Source organism: Littorina saxatilis, linkage group LG11 (genome assembly GCF_037325665.1).
Source record: "Littorina saxatilis isolate snail1 linkage group LG11, US_GU_Lsax_2.0, whole genome shotgun sequence".
Classification (NCBI taxonomy): domain Eukaryota; kingdom Metazoa; phylum Mollusca; class Gastropoda; order Littorinimorpha; family Littorinidae; genus Littorina; species Littorina saxatilis.
Genome location: NC_090255.1, coordinates 5,926,729 through 5,944,228, shown reverse-complemented (window position 1 = coordinate 5,944,228; position 17,500 = coordinate 5,926,729). Strand labels below are relative to the sequence as shown.

Below are 17,500 nucleotides of genomic sequence, written 5' to 3'. Positions count from 1 at the left end.
GTCTAAACAAACAGGAGAAAAACCTTTCCATGTCCCAAATCAACTCCTTTAAATTAAATTAAAAAAAAAAAAGTCTACTCTACCCCCCTCCGACTCTAAGCCTGTTCCTGGTCGACAAAGAGAGTGTAAGGAGTGGACCAGACGGTCAAGCGATGCTGCATGTTCTGCAGGACTTTGGACGTCTGGCTGGCCTCCAGGGCCGAGGCGATGAAGGAGATGAAGAGGAAGAAGGCTCCGATGATCGCGCAGTAAAAGGAGTATCCCAGGTGGGCGTCGCTGCTGGTGATAACGAAGATGTCGCGGTAATGAACTCCAAAGAACGCCACCGCTGTCACTGTGGACACCACTGGAAAAATGAAAAATAATAATTATATATAATATTAATATTATTAAAGGAAAAAAACAAAATTCCACAATGAACTCCAAAGAATGCCACAGCTGTCCCTGGAAAAATGAAAAATAATCAAAATAAGAATATTTATATTATTATTCAAAAAGGAAAAAAGACAAAAATACACAATGGAATTACTTAGAAAATATTATAAACCACGAAAAGACAGAAGTAGATGACTTTCCATTTAGGCCTAAAAAAAAAATAGGTGTAGTTACAGTAACCCGACCTACCCTATTTTTTGGGGCCGACCCTATAACTTTTTATTACATTTGTCAAAAAAATACCCAAAAAAACAAGTAAACGAGTGCAGAAAACGCAATGAAAGCGAAAGCGCCCGAGTCGCACACTTATTTCCCTGTCAAGTAGGTTTAATTTGTACACATTAGAAAAAAAAGCTTAAAAAAAAAAAGTGATTGCCGACCTTCCTACCCTATTTTTTTTGGCTATGTTACCGTAACCACACCTATTATTCTTTTTGGCCTTACAGAGGAACACTCCTTTTAAAAATCCATGATTTAAGACTTCCAAACTCCATTTGAACTGACATAAAGGCCTTGACTTGTCACATTTCTGTTCATAGCCTGTGTAAATTCACCTCTAATCCAAAACTCCCACACTATTTAAGAACTGAATTTTCAAGATGTTTGGAGGTCTTAAAAAAGGGGGGTTCCATTGTATGAATTTTATGACAGGAATGAAGTGCATAACTGATACTCCCCACTCCCACCATCCCGGAAGAAAACTCCAAATGCACTAGAAAAAACAACTGCGTCAGAAAAACGCGTACAATATTCAGCTAGAGAGGATGATGAAAACAAGTCGCATTCATCACTGGCTAACCAGATCCTGGTTTTTGAAAGAGACAAAGTCCTGAAGCTTCCTAAAGGTTCGTTCACATAATAACAATCCTTTTCCACTTACAGATCCTGCTGTACAGAGTTAATGGATTCTGACAACTTGTTGATGACAACCTCTTTTAAAAGCTTGTGCTGTCACTTTAAACTGCGTCACTTCATCAATTTTGTCTGTGTAAACAGCACTAGAAAGTCCTGTCGCAGGTGGCTTGAACATACTGACATCAGGTCAGAAATGGCCATTTAAGGAAATAGGTACATGTAATTAATTTTCATTGACATGAAATGTCCTGGTGTCAATGTTGCCAAGTGGCAAGCCAATATGGATAAAGACAGTGCCTTTGCTCTTGAGTTTGCCAATTTTTGACTCTGAATGAGGCCATCTAAACATTTAAATGATTTATTACTATTAGGCAAAGATATTTCAATTTAAGATAATACAAAAAAGTTGAAGAACAGACTTGACATATTCTCCCTCAACTTGTTCAAAAACTGCACAAGTTTTTCTCACTTGGAACACTGACAGATGTTGAAACAAACCCACCGACCCACAAACTTTAAGTTAAAACACATTCCAAGACATTCTTGACAACTTTAAGACTGACACACACACACACACACACACACACCAACCCATCTCACCTGAACCAAAGGTGACGACACTGGCGACCTTGAAAGTGCCTCTGGCGTCAAAGAAGTGGATGAGAATGAGACCCATCAGAACGGTGGCCAGCAAACTTCCCACGCAGGCCAGCAAGAAGAGAGCCTGCACCGCTCGGAACCATGCTGCATAAAACAAACGTGAAACTTGGTCAAAATAAACAATACATAGGGGCCACATTCATTTTAAAATTTGACTGATATATAATATACTAGAATGAATACCCGCTTCGCCGGGTAGCCGGCTTCGCCGGGAAGAAGTACTTAGAGCCGTACGCAGGCTTCGAACAATGGACCCGCCAAGCTTAAGTCCCTCCCAGATTCGTGGAATGGGAACAGCACGAAAATGATTCAGTGGCCATAATGCCATTCCTGACCATATCGAGTCCCATCCTTGTCGACGAATGTAACCGTGTTAATCACCTTTGGAGGCGAACTCCACTCAAACAGGATTGAGCAATTTATAGCTTATCTGTAAGCCCTTTTGAACTGTTATGGCTTTTCAAAGGAAGGCCAGTACATACAAATACACAAAAGCCACCAGACCACATCACAAACAGAACTGAACAATCCCCAGGTGTTGCTCACATAGAGAGACACACACACACACACACACAAACACAGAGAAGCCGTATCTATAGAGAGATAGATGACAGTGTATTTTTCGCGTGGCTATAAATTGATTCGACCTTTGCACTTTTACAGTGAGGATAATTTACGGGTCCAATTTACGTTCTGGACACTGCGGTGACCTTCTAAAAATAGTAACAGAACGCCGGGAATATCCGAAGACGCCCCACTCATACTATAGTGCACCATACGAAGGAAGGGAGGTAAACGCTGAAAACCTGGAGAAGATGAGAAAATAAGGAAGAGTTACTTATAATGGTGAAATGAACACAAAAACCAAAATCGGTTCAGCGCTGCGCGCTGAGAGCACGTGTTGAAATATCTCATCGATGATATTGTGTCCGGGGTGTAGCTGAATACGGTGTCCAAATTTGAAAAAGATCCACCGAGAACTTTGGCTTTGGTGTGTCGGTATGGGGGCCCGGGTAGCTGAGGTGGAACCAAAATAGCTGAGGTGGAACCAAAATAGCTGAGGTTGAACCAAAATCGGTTCAGCGCTGCGCGCCGAGAGCACGTGTTGAAATATCGACCAGGTTGTGTCGTGTCCCGGGTCTACCTGAATATGCCCACCAAATTTGAAGCAGATCCATCGAGAACTTTGGCCGTGCATCGCGAACTCACACACAGACACACACACAGACACAAGTCGTATATATATAGATAGCATTTTATGGGTACCAATCCTCATATTTTGAGCGTTGTAACCGGAAACAAACATTTTATTTTGGGGGGCTTAATAAATAAGAACGATTTCAACACACAAACAATAGATCCTTTAAACAAAGCAATGTCAAGGAACCTTTGCAGAGTGACGTCATTCCGGGCGCACCTGTTATGTTTGGGCGAAAAAGAATAAGCAGCTGTCACTGAAACATTTAAAGTGGCAGTTCCAGTACAGCCATGAGTGAGTTGCATCAAATTACAAAACCAGAGAACAGGGTTTAGCCTGGAAGAAAAAGACAATGGGACATTTGTCCCCCTCAACCAGAGACATACATACATCTATGTCTCTGCCTCAACCAAATTCTGATGGGACATGACATAGTCGAACGCAAAACGCACTAGCAGGCGGTCCGAAAATGCTTTTGTTGAAAGATGCAAAATAGTGCTATTTAGTGCCATATGATGATTATTATGAGAATTTGCCAGTGTATCCGGTTAGTGTGTGTGTGTGTGTGTTTGTCTGTGTTTCGATCGATATTGCTTCTGTTGACAGTTTCAACAGAGATAATCGCACAAGCACAGATAGTTCGCAGAATTGGTTGAATACTAATGAATTACATTTTAAAAGCAAATCACATTGCATTTTACAAACTCGCAAGTTGCTCGGCTTGGCGCGCGTTTTTGCCTAGCTCATTCCGAACATTGTACTCCCGTGAAAAGTGTGCATGGGGTGGCGCAGTGGTACGTAATCTCAGTGCGCCTTTTGACGCACTGAAGGCAATTCCAATGGGACATTTTGAGATGTTATGCGCCAATGGCGCAAGGCGCACTAGTAAATGAAACCCTGAGAGAGTGAATAAGTTTAGTGAGACAATGACAAAAGGTGACTCTTATGTCACTATTTTTTATTTATTTACGAAGATTTATATCGCGCACGTATCTCACCACACAAGGCGACTCAAGGCGCATGTTACCTAGTATGTCCCAAATGACATCACCAGTACATTTTTCATTCTATCTAATCTGTTTTCGTTCTATTTTATCTAATAACATGCGTTAACAATCGATTGTCAACTGGAATGGAAGAGCACAAAAAGTGTAACTTGATATGTAGTTTCTCTAGAGGGAAAAAAATCTTCCACTTTCATGTCAGTGTGTCCCATGCAACATACATTTGCCAAACAGCTAATGTGTAAGTAGTTTATTTTGTTACTGTTAGTGGTATAGAAAATACTGATCAAAAATTAGAGTAAGTTTTCACATTCATTTTCTACCTATTTCTTATTTGTTTATTCTTTTGGCAATGGTGAAATGTTAGGAATCGTGTGTCATTCAGGACAGTAGACATGACACCTGACCTTTTGTCACTGTCTCCACAACTCTTGATCTTCTGTTCTAATTTTACAGTGCTGAACTTAGAGTAACAGTAATACTGTGACAGTGCCAAGTTCTGTCCATTTTGATGAATTTTTAAACCTGAGTTGTTGAGTTAAACTTTCTTTTCTTACTCAAATGGAACAAAAAATAACTGGATCTCTTGTCTTGATTTTTCCTTTTCAAAATGCCTGTCAGAATAAAACACTAGTAAATTGCAAACATTACCCCATTAACATACAACTTAAGAACAGAATTCGACTCCAACTTGTTACCTTGTATAAATCGTACACTTTTTAAATAAATGTAAACTATATTTCATATACCAAAAAAATCTAAAAATATTTTCTGTCAAAGGACACCTTGCTGAATACCAAAACAAACAACTCAAATAAGACATTTATAAATAGAACCAAGAAACAAATTGATTGTTTCCGATTCCTCAACCAACCCAATTTTTTGCTCCCTACTCTAGAACTTTCTTTCACATTTAAAAATAAATAAAAACAAAATAAAATACAACTTTAAAAATGACAAAACATGATTTTGCAGACTTGACCAGGAAAGTTAATCTTCTCCGACAGCAAGGTTTCTTATCAATAAAAAAAGATAAAAATTGAACAGACCTAGGAACCCTCATTTTAGTGGCCTTGTCAAAGAAAAAACCCACCTTTCTTTGTTTTGCCTATTACTAATAGGGACTAAACAGTAAACAAGAAAGACATACTTTGACCTAAAAGCTGACCTCCCGTTAGTTGATGTCTACTGTCATGGTGTCTGTGTCTCATGAACTTTGTGTGGACTAAGAGCAATGTGTGTGAAGAGATAAAGACTGTTAGTTCTCCTGAGCCTTTAAAGCATCCCCTGTCCCCATTAAAGTCATTGCTCTGTCTATCCCTGCTTACCCTACTTAGGATCGCTCTTTGTCGCTGTCAAGGAATGTGTGTATGTGTGTGTGTGTGTGTGTTTGAGAGAGAGAGAAAGAGAGAGAGAAAGAGAGAGAGAGGATTCTGAAAGAGAGAGAAAGAGAGAGAGGGACAAATGCAGAAAGAGAGAGAGAGAGGGATTCTGAAAGAGAGAGGAAGAGGGGGAGAGAGGGATTCTGAAAGAGAGAGGAAGAGGGGGAGAGAGGGATTCTGAAAGAGAGAGACTCAGAGAGAGAGAGAGAGAGAGAGAGAGAGAGAGAGAGAGAGAGAAATGCAGAAAGAGAGAGAGGGGAGAGAGATTCTGAAAGAGAGACTCAGAGAGAGAGAGAGAGACTCAGAGAGAGAGGGAACCAGAGAGAGCTCTGGAGAGAGCTCTAGAGAGAGAGAGAGAGAGAGAGAGAGAGAGAGAGAGAGAGAGAGAGAGAGAGAGAGAGAGAGAAAGTGATATTCTGCTGTAATCAGCTATAATCTAAGGCCCAAAAAAAATAGGTGTGGTTAAGGTAACATAGCCACAAAAAAATAGGGTAGGAAGGTAGGCAATCACTTTTTTTTTGGTAAACTTTTTTTTTTCTAATGTGTACAAATTAAACCTACTTGACAGGGAAATAAGTGTGCGACTCGAGCGTTTTCGCTTTCATTGCACTTTCATTGCGTTTTCTGCACTGTTTTTGTTTTTTGTTTTTTGACAAATGTAATAAAAAGTTATACTGGGGTCGGCCCCTAAAAATAGGGTAGGTCGGGTTACCGTAACCACACCTATTTTTTTTTTTTAGGCCTAAGTGTCTGCTGTGTCCTGCAGACAATTGCAAATTATGTTACATACATGTACAGGTCTCACAGTCGCATTACATTTCATCCCACTCAGTTTCTTCCTCACCCTAACTGACCTACCAGTGTTTTACTGGAAAGTTTATCATTATGGTGTTCAGTTTACTCATACTAGTAACAAAAACATGTCTTATTTTATGCTACAGTGGAACCCCCCTTTTACGACCTCCAAAAAATCTGACAAAATCAGGTTTTAAAAACTTGACTAAATGTAAAAAGGAGGGAATCTTAAAATGGGAGTACATGACAAACGTTATGAATAGAAAGTCTTAGAAAACAGGGTCTTAAAAGGGGGTTCCACTGTATTGCCAATGACTGCAGAGGATGAGCTCAAATTACCCTACTTCAAAGTTCAGTGTATTTAACTATAAGTGTGAAACTTACAAAATGTTACATTAGGCCTAAAAAAAAAAAAGGTGTGGTTACGGTAATCTGACCTACCCTATTTTTAGGGGCCGACCCTATAACTTTTTATTACATATTGTCAAAAAACCACACACAAAAACACAAGAAAACGAGTGCAGAAAACGCAATGAAAGCGAAAGCGCTCGAGTCGTCATGCAGACGACAGACGATGCAAGGGAAATAACTCCTTCTACTAAAAAGGCCCAACAGACGCTTGCCATGACAAAAATGGCGGCATCTTCTTCGGTTGCGAGTGCGACACGCTTGGTTGCTCTGCTATTAAGAAAAACAAACAAAAAAAAGTGATTGCCTACCTTCCTACCCTATTTTTTTGGGGCTATGTTACCTTAACCACACCTATTTTTTTTTTTTGCCTTATAAAATGCGGCGATTGTGTACCACTACCACTAATTATGAAACTTCATTGGCAATAGTATTTGGAGTTTAATGTTCGAACTGACAAAAATAATTTGTATCTTGCTTTGCAGGAATCAAACACTTGATGGTTTTCTGTATCCACCCACGTTCTTCTGCTGCATACATGACAAAGGACAGTGACAGCATACATTTAAATAAATATATATGATGTTGTGACAAAAGGTCGTGCTCCAGACCCCATGTGTGTTTGTAAGCAATTAAACAACATTATCAAAAACATGTATGTGTCTGTGTTTGTTTGTTGGATTGAAAATAGGATGAAGAGATACCTACGATAAAATTGTGTGTTTTAACAACAGCTTTGTGAATTAAATCTACGATGAAAGTGAAAAACTGCGGAAAAATTTCCCGCCGAAACCAATAAGTATGAACTCATACTTTTGTTATCAACCCAGAACACTCTTTTTAATGCACAAAACCAAACTGCATTGTAAATCTGGAAATAAGAATAATAAATCAATATGTGTGTAAACAAACCTGCTTCTATATAAAAATATTTAATTAGAAACGGAGAAATTAACTTCAGGTTGTTGGTTGTGACGATGTTTGTCCGAAGTGACAACGATGTTTTGACATCGTGTGTATGTATCATCTATGCTCCGGTCCGAACTTTTGCAGTTTCCAGAACACAAAAAGAATTAATGTATTAGTTGAGATCGCTGGGCATTTGAAATTTACAAACATGACAGAGATATTCCGAATAATTTGCTAAGCATCGAATCATTTGTCCGGACGTCACAACCGAGCAATCACGAATTTTTCAACAACTGACACTCTCCGTTGACTTCCGATCGTACGTTTTTATAGCATCGCTCCCAACTGATTTCAAACCGAGGCTTGTTTTTCTTGGAAATGACGCGTCGAAGAAGGGAAGGTAAAAGAGCTTCGTTTGTCCGTATTTTCTGAATTACAAGTTGACGTCACAACCGACATCTACATCACAACCGACAAACAATCTGTTAGAAATAATTTTTCATTGAACTCATTTCGAATTTGCATGTTATTCAAACGAAACAGAGCGCATCAAAATACGACACACTGCTCTCTGTTTGTTGTTCGCGCTCATCGAATGAGTGCGATAGGTAAAAAGCTGAGAGAGGACAAATTATTTTGTATGTCCAAAGTCACAACCGAACATGACCGACATACGAAATGTAATTCACGGCTGTTTCGAGAAAGCAAACAATTTGAAAATGTTCGTTCGATGTTTTGTACAGCAGCTAATTATTGACGACAAGCAACTGAATGAATTTCTGCATGAATATTTCCAATCCACACATAGTTTACTGTCGGTTGTGATGACTTCTCCAGAAGACAAACTCTTTGCTATGTTGGTTGTGATGATTTTTCCAGGAGACAAACTTGCTATGTTCACTGTCATAACCAACTTACCTTACATTTCTTTGGTATATTTTTTGGAATTTTTGTTGTTGTTGTAAGCTGTTTTCCCTTCTTTTAAAGTAGTAGTAAAGAAGTAGGTCAGTTGTCAATTGATTATCAGACGACACTAGTTGTAGTAGGCCTACCAGTAGGTCATGGCCTAAAAACTCAGTTTAACTTTTAAGTAAAAAAAAAATGTTGGGTGTCACTGTCAGTGCAGGCTCTGTGTATGTCTGTGCTTGCTTACAGAGTTACATAAGCTATAGTTATGGGCTTATAACTTATATTGAATTAACGTAGCCTAAACAATTTATGTTGTAGTCCAGATTACTGCAGAGTCCTGATCATCGCTGATGAAGGTGCATTTAAGATGCTTTCCCACTCTACAGCATTTTCCCATTTTCAGTTTATTTAACTTAAGCTACAAATTAATTATGACTTTTTCCAGGCCTGTCGTGAGTTGCACAGAGGAAAGAGCTTGCGAACGTTCGCTACGATAACATGCATGATGCTAAGCCATAAACCAAAGGCTCTTCCAGTCCTCTTTATGGGTTTTGTTTTGCATATTATTAGTATTATATATGGAGAGAGAGAGAGAGAGAATGCAAAATAAGACAGAAAAAGAGTTGTCTGTCTTTTAGTTTTAACTTTAAGTGTTATGTTTAATTTTGTTTGTCCATCGCTATGTCATCACAACCGACCATAAGATTAAGCACAGTCATCGTAACAAAGGCTCTTCCAGTCCCCTTTATGTTTTTTTGCAAATACTAGATCTGTAGTAGTTAAGGTAATAGCCCCCCAAAATTGTTTTTTGTATTCTCTTTTGTTGAAAATGAAATGACAAGCATCAAGTTTGTCCATCGCCTAATCATCACAACCGACTCAAAAAGTGCCATGATCATGGTAATTTGAAGTTTGTGAGCTCTTTTGTGTGTGTTTTTATGTAAAAGGAATTACATATCCTTGATTTTAACTGACAGAAGTGTTCTTTTGTCATTTATTTTGTAAACACATCAAACGGAAACGTGATGTTTATGTCGGTCGTGATGTTGGACATAACATCATGTATAAAAAAATAAATAATGTAAGTTGGTTTTGGAATTGTTTGCGTGTAATTCACTGGTGTTGTACTTTCTTTTGATTTATAAAAGGTATTTGGATTGCAGAAGTTTCATTTATGGAGGTAAATCAATCAAATGGTATGTCCAGCATCACGACCAACATCTGTCAGATTGTTAACAAAATATGCTTATTCTACAGAACCCGCTGACCAAACTATCTTTTCCTATTTTATTTTATGTAATGAAAATATGAAACATTCAGCATAAAAATGCACTTGTGTCAAAAAATATTTTTTGATTTTTGATTTTTCTACTCTTTTTGCCACGACCTTTTGTCACAACATCACATATATATATTTGAGTTTGACAGAGTCTGGTATGTGTACTCATAACTTTCAATTTGCAATGCACAGTAGCATGTGCACTGCCGTATCACCCAATGTTTAGTGAGTATTTTGTTAAAATTATAATGTGACAGTGACAGTAACTCAGCGCTATTTTTGGATAATACTGAATCACTTATTCTTCTCATAATCAATGATTTTGCATTGCTCAATTACCCTTCAAGTGAACAGTTTATCCATCTTCTAAATAAATCATACTTTCTACTGTGATTTGTAAAATTAATAGGAGGGCTCTGTGTGTTGTGTATGAGAGATGGGTAGAGTGTGTGTGATTGTCTAATTCTTGAGCGTTTGTTTCTGGATCTGGGTCTAGATTTATACGTTGCAGGGCCGATAAGGCGCAACGGGAGAGAGAGAGCACAGGTTTGTTAGACGCGAGGAAGGAGGGCTGATTTGAAGCCCTTTAGCGATCCCACACGCACAGCCGCCTCAGGCAGCTTGTTCTAGTCAATCACAGTCTTGGGGAAGAACGAATTCTTAAAGATGTCTGTCCTGGACTGTACATGTGTTCAAAACTGTTTGTGTTATTAATTTCTTGTCTTTCAATAATGTTTGTAGAGACACAGTCAGTTGACCGTTTTTCGCTTTTCTAAGGCGTTTACTACAAGAAGGGGTCAGATAGCTAGCTCTATCACTTGGCATGGCTGGCACCAGCCCCTCGACCACTTTTCAGAATTTTATTTGAGTAACATATTACAGAGTTGCTTGACCGTTCCTCATGGCTGCATGCCCATTAATTGTGTCAAATTCCCTGACATAATGTGTGTATCTCTACTACCACAAGTTGTTTTGCAAGTTTTCAGTTCCAGCCCTTGGCAACACAAAACACGTTGCGAAGATGACCAACAGTGGTTCCTGCAACGTAACGAATCCAGATCCAGATCCAGAAAATCAGTGCATGTTGTACACAAATCCATGACCAAAACAGAGTTACTGAGAATCTATAGAAAGCATACCATTACCATTTAAGAGTTAAGAACTAACTGGTCAACGGTTTGAAATGCTGAGAAATTGGGGAGGGGCACAGAGGCCCGGGGTTTAGTACTAGTAGGCCCCCTCAGCTACTACAACATCGACCACTTACCAACTTCTTGCGCATCAACGATGGCCGCGATTTCAGACATCCCCCCACAGTATTGAGTATCCAAATCACAATGACGGAATATTCCGACCTCCATCTTCAAGTCTTTCAAAGAAATAAGCCAACTTGTGGTTCCCACTGACAGAACGTTAAACAGCAGTCCCAAGGAGCCTGTGATGAAGGCGAAGACAGAAACACAAGAGTGGCGCGCCATGTTTTCTCCTTCCAAAACACTTCGATCTACAACAGGAAATCGTCTGCTACGACTACGAGCGACGCTGCTTCTTTTGGAGCTTAAAAATAGCGATTGGTTCTTTTTACCGAAGAAACTTCTTTCCAAATCCGCGAGTCGTCTTACGAAATACGACTGCGCGTCGGCTTCGGTAGATAAAGTTGGTTGTCAAAGTCACCTACAGACCGTAATCGAGTGTGTGTTGACGGATAGCCTTCTCTGCTTCGCCTTTCCAATCCCAGGTCACGTGCCGAAAAGCCGTGACGTCAGATGTCAACAAAGACAAGAGGAAACGCTCCATCTTCTGTCAGTGCGCGTTGTAGACAGGATGGGGGTTAGGGGTTATCCGAGGTGAAAGAAGAAATAATGCTTTGTGTTACACTTTTCTTATTCTACTCCAAACTGGCCCTAGTAGTCTGAGGAACAACTAATGTCATTTACTTCTGGGGGTCATTCACATTTCTTCTTTTGTGTTGATGTGAGAACAAAAGGAGGGAGGGAGGGGGGGGGGGGGGGTATGGGTGTCTTTGTGTGTCTAGATGTCATAAAACACGGAAGAGAATGCATGTTACCTCTTTGCATTTTGTATTACATTTTGCTGAATAGCTTCACGCTTTTGAAGACACTCGCACACTCTTATCTCTGAAGACACACACACACACACTCTTATCTCTGGACACACACACACACACACACTATCTCAGACACATTTTTCAGCTCATAAAAAAGACAGTTCTTTCCCTGTTCTTCATATCAAATCTTTATTGAATGTTTATAAAAATGTTCCATGATAAAAATGAATTCATAAAAAAAAGGAATGGCTGTAATATGGGGACATAATATACAACAAAACATTGTTTCTCATGAATTTTTTGACAGAAAATTCAGAAAGATTGATCTCCTGAAATGTTGCTATTAATGAAGATGATTGTAAAATCAAATGCATATATACATGATGCTAGGTACAGCAGCAAGAAGGTTACAAAAAGGAAACTTTTCTTAATTTCACATTTCGTGTTACAAATGGTATGTTTGTGTGTATTATGTAACGGTAAAGGCAAGTTTTTGTAGAGTAAAAATCTTCTCTAAAATGTTATGAACATCCCGAAATAAAAAAAGCAGCTTTTTTAAACAAAACCCTAAACGTAAAACTTTTTAGGAAATATAAAAATCCCTAAAAAGGAGAATAATTGATATGTCCGATACAATTTTGTAGATGAACATCATAAGCATAAAACATCATGGAATGTCTTTTTTTTCTGAAAATAGAAGAATCATCTGACAACCATTCTTTTTAAATGACAAGCATGGTGGTACATGGGTGAGGAATGATACATACTAGTCACCATGTACAATGCTATTCCAGGTTATATATCAATTATGAACATTTATCAGACAAAGATGTAGGTGTTCCTTACCATTATGTACAGCATACACTTCTTCACAAACACGAAATAGGCAAGTTTACCCCCCCCCCCCCCCCCTGCCAAATTCTATATAATATACATTAAAGTACACTTTCATTTGAGTTTAGGCCTTTTATGGTCAAAGGTGTTCAACGTATTATACGTTATTTGCGTGTTTGACCAAAATATGACATTTTACACAGATCGAGACAGTCATTGTTCTCCGAGACCGCGCTAGCGGTTTAGGTGAACAATGACTGTCGAGATCTGTGTAAAATGTCATATTTTGGTCAAACACGCAAATAACATTTATGTATCGATCGAATTCCTTTCAGGTACTTATGACTTTGTTGTTGTTTTGACGATTGAACGAGCACACACACACACATGCATGCAATCCACATTGTATGCAATCAAACACATAAGCTTCATATTTGGGCGTTTCAGGTTGACCGAAACTTCAAAGGAACTACAAAACACACGTCATCTACTAATTGTTGTTGTTTTGACATTGAACAGCACACACACATGCAATCAAACACATGACGTTTTTTTTTTTTTAGTTCCTTTGAAGTGTCGGTCAACCTGAAAAGCCAAATTATAAAGTTTTGTCGGCCTCTGACGTCACATGACTCAAAGAAGGGAAATCCAACCTCCAATCGATACATAGCTCCCTGTCTTCACTGTCTTCAAACTGCTCCCACAAGGGGGAACAACACTTAGCATAACAAAACTCTTCTTTTTTTTTAAAATTAAATTTTCATTATCAAGTTTTCACCTTTTAAAAATAAAATCGTAAACCTAACTAGCAAGGTGCTCAATGCATGGCAAATTTGATTTCAACTCGATGCCATTCCCCAAAGTAAAAATGTATTAACCAGTTATAGAAGAAAACCAGCTGCTACAACTTTGGCAGTAAGATTTTCCATCCAATTCAGTCTTTCACACAAATTGTTTACCTTAAAAAACAAACAAACAAAAACCACACACAAAACGTACGGCAGTAGCCTTCAAGTTCACCAGACAGAATTTGACTGCAGTACCATGACCTTCTCCTGACCAGTTTTTCCGTCATCTAAATCAACAGCTAGGTTAAAACAACTCATTACAGACCTTGGTTAAGGGCAGAATATACCTGTGCAGTTTCAGCGGCACAGATGACGCACTGCATATTATTGATGCTGCGATAGGGATTATGACGAGCACTTAGCCTGTTTTCCTTTCACGCAACGTGTAGCGGGGTGGGATAATCTGCAGTGCGTCGTTTGTCCTGCTGAAGTTACATAGGTGAGCGCCAGGCTTTATCAACACAGCTAGTTCTATCACCCCTCTCTATTTCTAAAGATCGGTTTGCAAACCAAATTTCCTCCTTAATCTCCAACTCAAGGCCACTCAAATCACCGTCAACACAGATTCGGGCATCGGTACATCATCCTCAAAGATCTATTTCCTTGGACACGTACGGCGGACCCCGCTCACTGTAGCTAGATCCCTCACTCATGGACCGCGGGGGGAGGTACGTATGACGGGGGTTGGTGTGGTACGACATCGGAGAGGGGCCTCCGTACATGGGGCCGGCGGCGGGCCGACCGCCACGAGGCGGGGAGTAGATGAAGTCGGTCGGGTGTTTCTCAAACTCGTGGACGTCGCGCTTCTCACGCAGTTGCTTGTAACGGATGCCGGTGACGGTCTTGCAGACCTGGAGGCCCTCCAGCCACAGGAGGACGCAGCCGACCACGGCCAGGGCCGCTCCGATGATGGCAATGTACAGCCCCCAGTTGGCTTCCATCTGGAGAAAGAAAAGTAACGTACAATCAAACTTCTGCTATACGGACCTTCCGGTTTTGTTTTTGGTCATATCAATTAGGCCAACAAAAAAAAATTGTCTGTTTAGGGTAACCCGACCGACCCTATCGATTTGGCGCCGACCCAAAAACTTTTTTTTGATTTCAAAAAAAAAAAAGAAAAAAAAAAAGAGGTAAAAATGCTAAAAAAAGACATTTGGCGTTTCTTTCTCTCCCTTTCTCTCTGTTTTATTTATACGTTAGTTTTGAAACATGTATTCATCAAATATAAGAAGTGAATGTTCAGCCAACATAGCATTTACAAAAAAAAAAAAAAAAAAAAAAAAAAAAAAAAATACCTACCTACCGACCCTACTTTTTTTGGTCATGTTACCCTAAACAGACAATTTTTTTGTTGTTGGCCTTAGTATATCATGTAAATGAGGTCGTGTCAAACTAGTCTGGCAGGGACCTGATTTTCCACTGCTCATGATGACGTTTGTCTCGGTGACTCTGGCATCAAAAGCACTGAAAAAGCAGGTCCCTGCCAGACTAGTTTGACATGACCTCATTTACATGATATACACACGTGTGGTTTGAACAATACTGTTATCTCATGAGTGGTCTCCCTCACGTATACATGCAGGGATTGACTTGGGCGTCGGTCTTTTGCCATGTTAAATTCGGAAAAGACCGACACACATGGGTCTCTTCTTCTTCTTCTGCGTTCATGGGCAGAAACTCCCACGTTCACTCGTGTTTTTTACACGAGTGGATTTTTACGTGTATGACCGTTTTTACCCCGCCATTTAGGCAGCCACACGCCGCTTTCGGAGGAAGCATGCTGGGTATTTTCGTGTTTCTATAACCCACCGAACTCTGACATGGATTGCAGGATCTTTTCCGTGCGCACTTGATCTTGTGCTTGCGTGTACACACGAAGGGGGTTAAGTCACTAGCAGGTCTGCACATAAGTTGACCTGGGAGATCAGAAAAATCTCCACTCTTAACCCACCAGGCGGCAGCGACCGGGATTCGAACTCACGACCTTCCGATTAGGAGGCCGACGTCTTACCACTGCGCCACTGCGCCCGTCGACACACATGGGTCTCAATCCGTCAACTGACCGATAGACGTGCAGCAGAGTCAGTCAGCTCGTCTTAATTTTGTCTGCTGTTGTGTTCTTTTTTTTCTTTTTCCCTTCCTTACTTAATTGAAATAAAATGGATATCGTGTCCTCAGACCTTTTATTCCTCTTCAAGTAAGACCATTTGAAAATTAACAAGAAAATGAAGAAATGAATTGAATTTTCCTCTCATTTGTACATTGTAAACAACTTTCAGAAGTTTCTCCTCATGGCTGCCGTAATGCACAATTGCTGCAGTCCCATGGTGGAAGGAAAGGTTTTTTTTCTTGACTGATTGGTTTGCAAAATGACTGATTGATTCATGGCCGAGTCAGTCAATGGACCTCTAGGGCCAAAAAAAAAGAGGTCTGTTTACGGTAACATAGGCCCAAAAAATAGGGTCGGTAGGTCGGGATTTTTTTTTTCTCCAAAAAACCATATTTTTACGGTTTTTTCTTTCTTTTTCTTTCCCAAATGCCAAAAAAAAGTCTAGGGTCGCGTGAAAAAAATAGGGTCGGTCGGGTTACCGTAAACAGACTATTTTTTGGGGGGGGGCCTAGTGGACAAAACCCAAGCCATCCCTCATGTAGGATAAAGTGTATTATCAGTCACCTTAGGCGTGGTGTGTGGGTTGACACGACGATGCTGTTCTTTGAAGGGAAGGTTTCTCCAGATCTGGTTTTCCTTGTAGGAGCAGCCCTGCTGAGTAGTTTCACAGATGTCGTTCGCGCTGAACAGGAGAGACAGTCCGGCAAACACCGCCATCAAGATCTGTCCCACCGCTGAAAACACAAACAGTTAGGTCGCAGATTGTCTTTAATCGTGTGTGTTTGTGAATGTGTGTGTGTGTGTGTGTATGTGCGGGAGAGATTATTTTTCCCCTCAACATAGTAAAATGTGAAAAGAAATAAATTATTCTGCAGCACCACTTTTCAGTGTAGATGATGTTTTATGAACATTACCCTCTTGGTGACCGCTACACGGAGGGGGAAGCAGAAATGAGTACCAGGACTGACAAAAAAGAGGGGACTGTGAATATTTGTTGAAGCCTGTCCTCTTCTTCTTCTGCGTTCGTGGGCTGAAACTCCCACGTACACTCGTGTTTTTTGCACGAGTGGAATTTTTACCTGTATGACCGTTTATTCCATCGCCATTTAGGCAGCCATACGCCGTTTTTGGAGGAAGCATGCTGGGTATTTTCGTGTTTCTATAACCCACCGAACTCTGACATGGATTACAGGATCTTTTTCGAGCGCACTAGGTCTTGTGCTTGCGTGTACACACGGGGGTGTTCGGACACCGAGGAGAGTCTGCACACAAAGTTGACTCTGAGAAATAAATCTCTCGCCGAACGTGGGGACGAACTCACGCTGACAGCGGCCAACTGGATACAAATCCAGCACGCTACCAACTGAGCTACATCCCCGCCCCGAAGCCTGTCCTTAACTGGGCGAAGTGGACTACGCAAAGCATATTACTTCGCTAAGGCCCCCCCAAAAAATAGGTCTGTTTACGGTAACATAGGGTGAACAAATAGGGTCGGTAGGTCGGTTTTTTTGGGTTTTTTTCTTTCTTTTTTTTCTCCCCTCTCTATGATGTTTCACAGTTCATTTCTTCTCATCAATCCCTGTTTTTGCCCAACATAACTATAAACAGTACTTTGAGCTTACCTCCCTTCTGTCGTCTGCTGTTTGAGCGCAAACAGCTCTATTTTGGATGCGGGTTTTTTTTTTCCAGACGATCCAAAAAAAAGATTAGGGTCGGGCCTAAAAACTAGGGTCGGTCGGGTTACCGTAAACAGACCTTTTTTTTTTTTTTGGCCTAAGATGGCCGTACAAAGCTTTAGCACTGAGT

At 40.2% G+C, this 17,500-nt stretch overlaps 2 protein-coding genes across 2 annotated transcripts in view; both read right to left on the bottom strand.

Annotated features, from left to right (window-relative positions):
- The window catches only part of LOC138979629 (uncharacterized), a 12,012-nt gene extending 454 nt beyond the window's left edge, over nt 1-11,558 (bottom strand). The window contains exons 1-3 of the mRNA XM_070352352.1: nt 11,102-11,558; nt 1,891-2,034; nt 1-346 (exon numbers count right to left, since the gene is read on the bottom strand). The exon at nt 1-346 is cut by the window's left edge and continues 454 nt beyond it. Coding sequence (XP_070208453.1) covers nt 96-346; nt 1,891-2,034; nt 11,102-11,312 — 606 coding nt within the window. The 5' untranslated portion in view covers nt 11,313-11,558 and the 3' untranslated portion in view covers nt 1-95. The remainder of the gene's footprint in view (nt 347-1,890; nt 2,035-11,101) is intronic.
- A 516-nt stretch (nt 11,559-12,074) lies between these two features.
- The window catches only part of LOC138979626 (uncharacterized), a 7,693-nt gene continuing 2,267 nt past the window's right edge, over nt 12,075-17,500 (bottom strand). The window contains exons 3-4 of the mRNA XM_070352349.1: nt 16,259-16,428; nt 12,075-14,525 (exon numbers count right to left, since the gene is read on the bottom strand). Coding sequence (XP_070208450.1) covers nt 14,172-14,525; nt 16,259-16,428 — 524 coding nt within the window. The 3' untranslated portion in view covers nt 12,075-14,171. The remainder of the gene's footprint in view (nt 14,526-16,258; nt 16,429-17,500) is intronic.